The sequence below is a fragment of the Rhincodon typus genome, chromosome 1 (assembly GCF_021869965.1).
Source record: "Rhincodon typus isolate 14 chromosome 1, sRhiTyp1.1, whole genome shotgun sequence".
Taxonomy (NCBI): domain Eukaryota; kingdom Metazoa; phylum Chordata; class Chondrichthyes; order Orectolobiformes; family Rhincodontidae; genus Rhincodon; species Rhincodon typus.
Genome location: NC_063332.1, coordinates 30,386,556 through 30,399,091, shown reverse-complemented (window position 1 = coordinate 30,399,091; position 12,536 = coordinate 30,386,556). Strand labels below are relative to the sequence as shown.

Here is a 12,536-nt window from a genome sequence, read left to right as displayed (position 1 = left end):
AACCCGAAACGTCAACTTTCCTGCTCCTATGATGCTGCCTGGCCTGCTGTGCTCCTCCAGCTCCACACTGTGTTATATCAGCATCTTAGAGGATGCTTGGGGTTGTAATATTGATTAGCACTGTCCGTCAATTCTTGAAAAGTTTTAGTATCTGGTGCCACAGGGAAAAAGTTGCAGCTCCACAGGCTGTCATAAGAATTACTTGCTGTTTCCCATCTGCCGCAATGTCATTTGCCCGTAGAAAATAACGCATTCTTTCCATATACTGGGCCTGTCCTCGACAGCAGGGTCAAATAAGGCAAGCTTCCCAAACAAAACAGAAAGTTGTAAACACAGCCCAGACCATCACGCAAGTCAACCTTCCAAACACTGACTCCATCTACACTTCTCATTGCTGTGGAAAGGCAACCTACATCATCAAGGACCCCTCCCACCTCAGTTATAATCTCTTCCAACCTCTTCCATCAAGCAGAAGGTGCAAAAGCTTAAACATATGTGCCAACAGGTTTCAGAAGAACTTCTTCCCTGTTATTATTAGACTTCTGAATGGACCTCTCAAGTTTCAAATCTAATGTTGATCTTACTTTTTGTGCACCTTCTTTGCAGCAGTAACTTTGTATTCCTCGCTCTGTTCAGTCACCCTATGATCTTTGTGTCTTTGTATGTTATGATCTGCAGGACTGATGCAAAACAAAACTTTTCACTGTACTTACATATATGTGACAATAATAAATCAAATAAAAAAAATCAAATCAAAGCATGATGCTTACCCCCAACTCAAAAACGATGGTTGTGAGCAGGTTTCTTCAGGATCGTGTCCCATTGCCACTTTGAAATAACTCCACATTAGGCCACTATTCCATCACCAAGTCACCCTTTATTTACACCTGAACAGTCCTTGACTTTAGTACTGCTTCATTCATAATCAAGTACCAAAGTGTCATTATCTCTGACACGCACCCTTTCTGTATGTCAGCCAGAGTTCTCTGATTGGACCCAGATTAACAGTCGTAATTGGGGAACTCATATTTTTTGAGGTCCAGTTGGCTGACCTATACAGTAAAATGTTGAGAGGTTTTAATTGGTAAACACCAACATTTTCATTGTGCCTTAGTATTGAAATCCATGGTATGTTGTTTGTGAACATGTTAAGAGGTTAGTTAAAACTGATGCCGGCAAACATTTTCAGGCTTGTGATAGGCTATGACATTATAGTAGTTGCCTCAGCATAGTACACAACTATTTTTAAAATCTTATGTTATTTCTCTTTTCTGTAAAAACTGTTAAATCAATGTCTATCTCAAATTGTACTCTATGTTTCAAAAATATCTCGTCCTAAAGTGCGCAGTGTGTAGGTATGGGGCCTAATAATAATAATAATGAGATGATATGCATCTAAGTTTACTGTTTGATAATTACCTGGTCTGTAGGAGCTTAAAATTACTTCAGAAGACTGTCTGGGTCTCCTTGTTGATCTGACTTTTTTTGATGATCATTCACCTGCACGTTTTGATGTCCATTACTTCTATTTCTCATTTTTTGTTCTCTTGGGGACCCTTAGCTCCTATTTGCTCCCATCGCCATTACTAAGTTGTGCCAGATTTGACTTCTCCCCTCTCAGATACTTTGCTATCATTAATTGATATGTTGAATGATCATTACTCAACTGTCTTCTTATTGCCTGTGTCCTGAGCTTGAATTAGGCCACAGCTACCCTCTGCTCAGTACAAATGAAATCCTGGCTGAGTATAAAAGCATCAGAGGAGAAGTGAGAAAGCAAATAAGTAAAGAGAGAATATAATGAAATATGTAATCTCTAATATAAAAGTAAATCTCAAAGTCTTCTATCAGCATACAAAAATGAAAGGTTGGTAAAAGAAGGTGGGGGCTGATTATGGACCAGAAAAAGGAATTACACCTTGAAACAGGGTATATAGCTGAGGTATACTTTCTGTGTCTGTTTCTTTACCAAGAAAATGCTGCACAGGTCAATGTGAAAGATGAGGTAGTTCAACCACTTAGTGATCAAAATTGATATGGAGGAGGTATTGCATAAGCTGTCTGTACTTGAAGTGGCAACGTACCAGGATCAAATGCATTAAAGGATATAAGAGGCTGTAACCATATCTTGCCAATCTTCTCTACACTCAGGACAATGACAGTAGACTGGAGAACCGTATTTTTCACTAAAAGTTGTAAAGATAAGCCCAACAACTACAAGCTAATCAATTTAACTTTGGTGGTGGACAAGCCTCTAGAACAATAATTTGGACCAAAATTAGTGTTACTTGGGCAAATGTGGGTTATTTAAGGAAAGTCAGCAGGCGTGGATTTTATGACCCCTGATGGGGGAGAGGGTTTGTGTCTGCCAATTTGAAAAAAAGGAATAGACAATTGTACTTGCTAACAAGCCAGTTGACTCAATTATTAGGATAGATAAGTGAGATTCTGAAAGTTTTTTTAAAATTAATATGCTCAAAAGGCGGGAAGGAAGAGAATGGCACATCACTTGAGGGTGCCCTGTGTGCATTAGGCAATTTTTCCCAGGAATGATGCCTGCCACCTGGCCTTTAAAATCTGCTCCTCCCACTCCGTAGACTCCTTGATCCCTTTCCACCCTCTGTGCCTTAGTCCAGGTCCTTTGGGATCCATTATTCTCCCTCTGAGTCTGTTTGCAGGCTCAGCAGTGCCTTCTACTGAGTTCAGGTGCTGTTGGGATTGCTAGAGGTGCTGTCGGTCAGATTGACTGCAATTGTTTAGGGTGGGACTTCTTCTGGGAGCCCTACATTCAGGTAATTAGGCCGTACACAGCATGTTAATTTTGCAAGGTGGCCACTTTTTATGTTCGTTGCTGTGGATCTGAGCAAGACACCCCTTAATCCCCACGACACTCCACTCCCCACTCTTTGTTAAAATTCAGCTCAGCATGAGTTTTTGAGGACAAATCATGTTTGATTGACTATCTGGATTTGTTTTTAAAGAGGTATCAGTGAAGGTTGATGTGGTGTACATGGACTTTCAAAAGGCATTTGATACCATGCTGCACCACAGACTTGTAAGCAATTATAGCTAATGGAATAAAAGGGACAGTAGCATCATGGATGCAAAAATAGGTGAGTGACAGGAAACAGGGAGTATTAGCTAATGAATAGTTTTTCAACTGGAGAAAGGCTTGTAGTGGAGTTTTCCAGAAGTAGTATTCAGAACCTTGCTCTTCCTGATATAAAATCATGATCTTAACATTTGTGTACAGGGCATAGTTTCAGAATTTGAGGATGATTTGAAACTTGGAATCATTGTGAACCATGAAGGAGGATAGTATAGAACTTCAGAAGGACATAGATAAGTTGGTGGAATGGATGGATACATGGCAGATAATACTCAATGTAGAGAAGTGTGAAGTGATCCATTTTGGTTGGAAGAACACAGAGTGGCAATATAAAATAAACAGTACAACCCTAAAGAGAGTTCAGGAGCAGGGACATTTAGATGTACGTGCATAAGTCGTTGAAGATAACAGGGCAGTTTAAGAGAGTGAATTAATAAATCATACAGTACCCCAGGCTTCATTAAAGGGACAAAGAGTATAATAGCAAGGAACATACAGACAAAGAGTATGAACAGGCCACTAGACTCTTCGAGCCTGCTCTGCCATTCAGTAAGACTATGGTTGAGGTTATGTTCTACCTGTATAAAACAATGGTCAACCTCAGCTGAAGTATTGAGCATAGTCTGGATGCTACACAAGGTTACGCATGGTAGACTAATTAGTAAAATTAGATCACATGAGATTCAGGGCAAGGCTTCCAATTGGATACAAAATTGGCTTTATGATAGGAGACAGAGGATGGTGCTGGAGGGCTATTTTTCAGACTGGAGGCCTGTGACCAGTGGTGTTCCACAGGGATCAGTACTTTTGTTAGTGATTTGAATGATAATATAGGAAGCATGGTTAGTAAGATTGCAGATGACACCAAAATTGGTGATATAATGGACAGTGAAGAAGGTTATCTAAGATTACAAAGAGATCTTAATCAATTGGGTCAATGGGCTGAGGAGTGGGAAATGGAGTTTAATTTGGATAAATGTGAGTTATTGCATTTTGGTAATACAAACAAGGACAGGACTTATGCAATTAATGGTAGGGCCCTGGGTAGTGTTGTAGAATAGAGTGTTCTACAGGTAGACAAAGTGGTGAAGAAGGCATTTTTAATACTTGCCATATTGCTCACTCCTTTGAGTATAGGAGTTGGGATGTCATGTTGAGGTTGTACAAGATGTTGGTGAGGCCTCTTCTGGAGGTGATTCTCGTCACCCTGTTATGGGAAAGCTATAATTAAACTGGAGAGGGTTCAGAACAGATTTACCAGCATGTTGCAGGGAATGGATGGTTTGAGAAATAAAAATAGAATGGAAAGGCTGGGACTTTTTTCACTGGAGTGTAGGAAGTTGAGGGGTGACCTTATTGAGGTTTGTAAAATCATGAGGAGCATAGATAAGGTGAATGATAAAGATCTTTTCACAAAGTTGGGGGAGTTCAAAACTAGGTGATATATTTTTGAGGTGAGAGCAGAAAGATTTAAAATGGATGAGGGGCAACCTTTTTACGCAAAGAATGGTTCATGTGTGCAATGAACTGCCAGAGAAAGTGCTGGATGCAGGTACAGTTACAAAGTTTAAAAAACATTTGGATAAGTTCATGAATAGGAAAGGTTTGGAGGGATATGGGCCAAGCACAGGAAGTGAGACTAGTTTAGTTTGGGAACATGGTTGGTTGGACTGAAGGGTCTGTTTCCATGCCGTATGACTCTATGAGTCTACACTTTAGAAAGGATGTGAAGATAAGTGACAAGAGAAAAGGTTCGTGAGAATGGTTCCAGGGATGAGGAACTTAAAATAATTAGATTATTTTTGGAGAAGTTGGATGATTTTCCTTGGAGAAAGGACGTTTGAATAGAGATTTAATAGAACTATTCAAAACCATGTGTAGATAGGAAGAACATGTTTCCGCTGGTGGGAGGATTGAGAAAAGAAAGGCACAGATTTAAGAAATTGGCAAAGAAATGGCAAGAAGACAAGAGGAAACAACGAGTGATTAAGATCTGGAGTCCACTGCCTGTGTTTACGGTTCAATTGAGGTAATCAAGAGAGTATTGGATTTTTATCTGAAGAGGAAGAATAGGCAGGGTTACAGAGGGAAGATGGAGAAATGACATTAAGTGACTTGCTCTATTGGAGAACTGGCAGACCATGATGGGCTGAATTGTCTCCTTTTGTGCTTTAACAATTCTCTAATTCTGTGATTCCATTCCCTTCTATTTTTCAAAGGGCCCTAGCAAAGCATTTGTCTCATTACAAACATCAATAGCCTATTCACTCTGTCACTGATCGTCTTGATGGTATGTTTGCTGGAAGATATAAGACATGGGACCATGAGAATTTGGAACAGAAGTAGGTCATTCAGCTGTGCCATTAAATGGGATCATTACTCATCCGATATTCCCCATGCCCACTTTCCTACCTTTTTCATGTAACCTATGATTCCCTTACTGATCAAGAACCTATCTGTCTCAGCCTTAAATATACACAAGGAATGTGTCCCCATAGCTCTCTGTGGCAAGAAGTTCCAAATACTCTCCACCCTCTGAGAAAAGAAATTCCTCTTCATCTCAGTCTTAAATTGGCACCCCTAATTCTGAGACTATGTCCTTTGGTCCTAGACTCTCCCATGAGGGGAAACATCCTCTCAATATTTACTTATCTAGTAATTTAAGAATCCTGTATGTTTCAATGGGATGACCTTTCATTCTTGTAAATACTAATAAGTAGAGACATAACTTGATAAACCTTTGTACATTATATAATCCTTCCATACTGGAGATCATTCTAGTGAACCTCCTCTGAACTGCCTCCAAGGAAGTAATATCTTTCCTTAACAGCTCACAGTACTCCAGATGTGGTGTCACCAGAATGTTATACAATTGCGGTGTTTCATTTTCCTAACCTTCTTCCTGTTACACTCAGCTAATCCATCATTGCCTCGTGATTTCAAGGTGATGGAAAATTTATGGTAAAAATGTTTAATTTCTATTTTCAGTGGAGAAAAATACGAAGACCCCACAACAGGTGGCAGAGGAAAGAGCCAAAATTATTCAAACTGTTGAAGAGCAGAAAAAAGTAGAAGATGAAAAACTGGCCAGGTATACGTGGTGTGGATTATAAGAGAATATAAAAGTTATCTGTTTGACCTTGTTACAACGTAAGTTGTAGTATCTAATGGCTGTTAGTGGGTAGTGGGCTCAGAATCAGTTGAAGTTCACAACGATTCTAATGTAATCTCAATTTATAGCTCATAAAACATAGCTTCAACTGACTATTGAAACCTACTATAATGCAGAAAATAATTTTCCCTTGATAAAAGCCATCGCTATGATGTATAAATCATACAAAACAAGTTGGGTTCACTCAGCACTCCGGTTGAATCTAACATCTTTGATCTTGAGTTGAGCTTCAAACCTCCCATTTGCTCCAACACTTCAGTCCATCTCCATAGCATTTCTATACCTCACACAAATCACTACTGAAATCCCTTCAGCATAATTACATTAGATCTTTTTCCTTATACATTTATGGAATGTATATGCCACTGACTAGGACAGCATTTATTGCCCATCCCTAATTGCCCAGATGAAAGTTAAGAATCAATCACATTACCTTGATTCTAGACTTGCATATCTGCCAGATGAGGTAAGGACAGCAGATTTTCTTCCCTTAACGACTTCAGTGAACCAGTTGAGTTTTTACAAAAATCAGCAGTGGTTACATGGTCAGCATTAGGTCAGTTTTTAATTTTCAGATTTTTATTAAATTCAAATTTTTGCATCCCAAAATGAATTTCCCAGCACCTCCTCCTGCTCTTAACCATCCCCAAGAATCCCTTTTATTACTGAATTTCCCACATGAAAAGTGACTATCAATCTTTGCCAGAACTGAGCATTCCTGCTCCTTCCCCACTTCCCTCCAAATATTGAGGTCCTCCACTCTGGTACCTTTATCTAAATTCCACTGATATGTCACTTCTGTTTCGACCATTAAATGTTTACTCAGATCTTACCCATTTCACCATAACATAGACTCTTGTAAATTCTCTGCCACTGTGTTAGGTGTCATCTGGTGTCCTGTAGAGAATCAATGGATATTTATTATGTGATACAGTCCTCCTCCCTACCCCTCCAAAGCTGTCTCAGAGGACAGAATTTAATGTTGGCAATAAAGGTTTCGCCTACTGGCTGGAGAAGAGGCAGGAGTTTATCAGGCCCATGACTGGCTAGCATTGGTCCTTTCCTGAATTTTGGATTCCAGATGATGGAAATCCCACCCCTTTAGAGCTACTGCTCAAGGCCTGAAGTTTCCATTTGGCTGTCAATGCCACTGGGAGCAGTGGCCGCTGCCAGAAATGCACCCAGTAAAGGCTGAGGGATTTGGGTCACAGTGAGTGAGGGTGGATTGGGAGTCAAAGAGATTCAATGACTAGTGAGCAGGAGGGACTCAAAAGAAAGGATAAGCATTTGGTTCCTGAGGACTCTCCATTCACAATGTTGGGTCCATTGATCAGGCATTTTGAATGAGGGACTCTCCCTAGAATCCTGTAAGCAAACCTGATAGCATTGTCTTCTTGGGTTCCCACCCAGTGGCTATGAAAAAAAAACAGATGGTAGAAATGTCCTCTCCCTTCCGCAGTGTGGGGATTTGCGAAAAAGCTGGGAAAATACAGTGAAAATGGAAAAAATCATAATATTGACGTTGAGAAAAAAATTCCAATTTTCCAGTTAATACTTAAACAATGACTCCAGAATCTCACTAATGATGAGCTCCTACCTTAGTTCCGTACAATTGTATCTCATTAATAGCCCAACTCACCTCATTTCTAAGCAGCTTCCAATTCTTCTATCCTTCGCCGAGAAACTGGATGGCCCCAGTTCCCAATGTGAAAGTCAGAATGGTGACCTAGCAGCAACAGCTCATTGCTTGCTTCTCCAAGCCTTCATCCAATGCAGACTTTACCACAATGTCCCTACATGCTCCATAAACATTGTCCTCCTCCACCCTTCATCCACGCAAATTGGCATTGACTAACCACCAGCCTGACCACGTCATCATGTCTCTTGGTGTGGACCAACACACATGCCACTTCAGCCTTTTACAACTTCACTTTGGAGCTCAGGGACACCTACAACTCTCATATTTCTGCCGGGTTGCTTTACATGTGGATACCCATAATGCATCTTAATACACTATTTTTTTGCAATATTCACTTTGTACTTACAAGGAGGTGACTTGCCTCTGGAGCCTGCATTTTCCTTCGTGCAGAGAGAGAGGCAGGCAGCTTGTCATGGCTTGGAGCATTAAACAGTCAAAGGTTTGGGCATGTCGCTATATTGCAATGTGCAATGTCAATTTCACATCTATAAAATGTGCCAGCAACTTGTGTGACAAACACACTGTGTTTGCTTCAACCAAATGGCCACATCTGAAAAGCAAAGAGATCAGTCCTGAATGGGGTCAAGGTGAAGTCCACTCAACCAGAGGCTACCACCACTGTTAGCCAAGGTACTTCCAGTCCAGGGGGTTGGCCATGGTCAGTCAGGCCCTTGTCCTGGAATCCATGTCTTTTCAGTGTACGGATTAGGCCATGACCCGTCCTACAGGTCATGCAGTCAGGCTGGGGATGTTGCTGAAGGATGGGAAGTTTAATGAGAATGATGAAAGATAGTTATGACATGTCACAAGATGTCATGTATGATTGATTACTCAGAGTGAATTGGAAGCTATATTGGAGAGTTTGAAACAGGTCAGAGTCAATTAAATGAGTGCATAGTTGTGAGACATAATCCAAAACAATGAAGGTGCAACGAAGGTTAGATAAACTCTAAATCGAGACAATGGAAACTTCAAGGATTTTTTTAACCAGTTTGGTAATAATTTCCTGTAACAATAAAAATAAGAGCAATGCAACTGAATAGTCAGCAGATGGTGCTAAGTTACTTTTAATAGGTTGAAATCTCACTCACCTAGAAAGACTCCTGGCAGCAATGTTTCAGTTTAAAATATGTGCCCATGTTTGCTTGGGTTCTACCCAAGTCTAACTGTAGTTCCAGCAGTACTATGAGAGAACTCACCAGATTGTACAAGACCCCTATTAATTCTGGTTACTGTGAGTTGGCATCATAAGGGGTTAGAACTTCTACCTGCTTTAAAAATGATGTTGAAAGATCATTCCACTGTAGAAGGCAATTGCTTAGTTGGAAGTAACAACTTCCCTGATTCATTTATTTCACATGACACACTCAGTTCCCAGATGGGTGCAAATGGGCCCTATTGCGGACACTGAAGATCACACCCACCCCCACCACCACCCAAACCATCTCAACCTCATATCGTCTGGGCAAGGAGCGCAGATTTTTCCGCAAATGCAAATGAAATGTCTGCTCACTGACCCTGCCAACTCAGGCAGCTGTTGGTGAGAGTTGGGGGCCCACTGCTGTGGGCATTGAATATGCCTATGCAATCCTACTGTAGCCACTAGGATCTTCTGAGTTTATTTTCCTAGAAGCATATGGTACATCAACATTGATCATAGAGTCATAGAGTTATACACATGGAAACAGATCCTTCAGTCCAACTTGTCCATGCCGACCGAGTTCCCAATCTACTTGCTTGCTTTTGGCCCATATCCCTTTAAGCTTTTCCTATTCATGTACCTGTCCAAATGTCTTTTAAATGTTGTAACTGGACCTGCATCTACCACTTCATGTGGCAGTTTCTTTCACATACATACCATCCTTTGTGTGAAAAGTTGCCCCTCAGGTCCCTTTTAAATCTTTCTCCTCTCACCTTTAAAATATGCTAGGTTTGAACTCCCCCACCCTAGGGAAAGGACTTTTGGTATTCACCTTATCTACGCCCCTCATGATTTTATAAATCTCGAAAGGTCACCCTCGATCTCCTACACTCCAGTGAAAAAAGTCTCAGCCTATCCAGCCTCTCCTTATAACTCAAACCCTTCAACCCCGGCAAATCCTGGTAAATCTTTTCTGAACCCTCTCCAATTTAATAATATCCTTTCTTAATAATATATCAGGTGACCAGAACCATACGCAGTATTCCAAAAGTGGCCTCACCAACATCCCGTACAAGGTCAACATGCTGTCCCAACTCCTATACTCAATGGTCTGAGCAATCATGGCAAGTGTGCTAAATGCCTTCTTAACCACCCTGTCTACCTGCAATGCAACTTTCACAGAATTATGTACCTGAACCCTTAGATCTCTCTGTTTGACAATACTACCCAGGGCCCTACCATTAACTGTATAAGTCCTATCCTTGTTCATTTTACCAAAATACAATACCTCGCATTTACCCAAATTAACCTTCATCTGCTGCTCCTCAGCCCATTGGCCCAATTGATCAAGATTGCCAATCGTATCAGCTCCAACTGACTTTGGCTCTTTTCCATTCTTCACAGAATTGTTATAGCATGGAAGAAAACCAATCAGCCCAGTGTGTCTCCACCACTCTTCAAATGAGCATCATTACCGAATGTCAATCTCCTGCTGTTTCCTTATATCCTTGCATGTTCCTTCCGTCCATGAGTTAATGTCGCAATTGAGCCTGTCTCCAGCAAGCTTACAAGCAGTGCCTTCCATATCGTAACTACTCGCTGTGTGAAAAAAAAATCATACACATGTCGGGCGGTATGGTGGCTCAGTGGTTAGCACTGCTGCCTCACAATGCCAGGCACCCGGGTTCAATTCCATCCTCGGGCGACTGTCTGTGTGGAGTTTCCACATTTTCCCCGTGTCTGTGTGGGTTTCCTCTGGGTGCTTCGGTTTCCTCCCGTGGTCCAAAGATGTGCAGGCGCGGCGGATTGGCTGTGCTAAATTGTCCATAATGTTCAGGGATGCGTAGTTTAGGTGGATTACGGGGGATGGGTCTGGGTGGGATGCTGTGCGGGTCAGTGGGGGCTTGTTGGGCCAAAGGGCCTGTTTCTACACTGTAGGGATTCTAAACAAAAAATATGCTCCTTTTGCAAAACACTTTAAATCTATGCCTGAAGAAGGATCCCGACCCAAAACATCAGCTTTCCTGCTCCTCTGATGCTGCCTGGCCTGCTGTGTTCCTCCAGCTCCACACCTTGTTATCTCTGACTCCAGCATCTGCAGTTCTTACTACCTCTTAATTCTATGCCTTCTTGTCCTTGTTCCTTATATGAACAGGAACAGTCTCTCCCTGTCCACTCGATCCAGCCCACTCACAATTTTGAAAACCTCTGTTCGAGCTCCTCTTAATCTTCTTCTCTCCAAAGAGAACACAATATATATTTTTAAAATTTCCTTCATCCCTGTTATGAGTTCTCCTGACTTTGCTTCTAAAGACTCTCCCTTTTTTGCATATAGTCTTGCTGGTTTGCTTCCATGTTTTACTTTCTCCCTCCTTTTCAATAAGACCTAAGAAAGAGCTACCCCCCTCATGGAGTCATACAGCACGGAAACAGACTCTTCGGTTCAACCAGTCCATGCTGACGGTAACCCCAAACTAAACTAGTCCCAGCTGCCTCTGCTTGGCCCATGTCCTTTCAAAACCTTTCCTATGCATGAACTTATCCAAATGTCTTCTAAACAGTGTACCTACATCCACCACTTTCTCAGTTCATTCCACACACGAACCACTCTCTGCTAGATGGATCTATTAAACACTACTTACAAAAAGACTCATTTAAAACATAAAACTCAGATTTTCCTGGCCAGGCCTTCAGTCATCCAGGATACAAATCTGATTTGCACCTATTCCCAGTTGTACCACAGATTTGCTTCTCAGTTGGCTTTAGGTCTCATTTCATCAGCTATTTCAAATCGTGCAGATTTTTTATTCTTTGACTATCATATAAGAAGCAATCAATTAAAGAATCATTCTCTATTGGTAACATACATGAATCCTTTTCCTGCCCATAGAGTGAAGCAAGCAAAGAAGATGCATCAGCAGGACCTCCTGGCGCAGATTAAGTACCAAAAGCTTCAGGCTGAGAAAAAGAAGGCAGAAGAACAGTGTGAAGTGGAGGCAGGAAAGCTAGAAGAGGAAGCTTACCAGAAAAAGCTTCAGGATGCCCTTTCTCAACCTTATACCAGCAATGATAAAGTTCATCCCTGGAGGAGGGAAAATTGCCTACATCCCAAGCTCAATGAAACATGTTAGAATTATTGTTGCCAGCTGTGAACATATGCTGTAGTTTTGTTTGATTTGTAATAACAATTTAAATAGTGCTTTATGATGAAGCACTTGAGTGTATTGTATATTACTATATGACACAGTGAGTAGTTATTATAATTTTAGGTAATTAAAATGTTGAACTAGAAAGATTTGCTTTTGTGTTTGGACTGACATCTTCCACACTAAAAGGTATACCACACTTAGCAAAAGTCACCAATGATACCCTTTGTAACCATGACTATTACATATTGTTTCTTCTTAATCTCTTC

The 12,536-nt window shown here is 41.0% G+C and overlaps 1 protein-coding gene across 1 annotated transcript in view; it reads left to right on the top strand.

Annotated features, from left to right (window-relative positions):
• Nucleotides 1-12,414, top strand: part of cfap53 (cilia and flagella associated protein 53) — a 41,453-nt gene extending 29,039 nt beyond the window's left edge. Inside the window, exons 7-8 of the mRNA XM_020529652.2 lie at nt 6,098-6,200; nt 12,012-12,414. Coding sequence (XP_020385241.1) covers nt 6,098-6,200; nt 12,012-12,252 — 344 coding nt within the window. The 3' untranslated portion in view covers nt 12,253-12,414. The remainder of the gene's footprint in view (nt 1-6,097; nt 6,201-12,011) is intronic.
• Nucleotides 12,415-12,536: the final 122 nt, after the last annotated feature.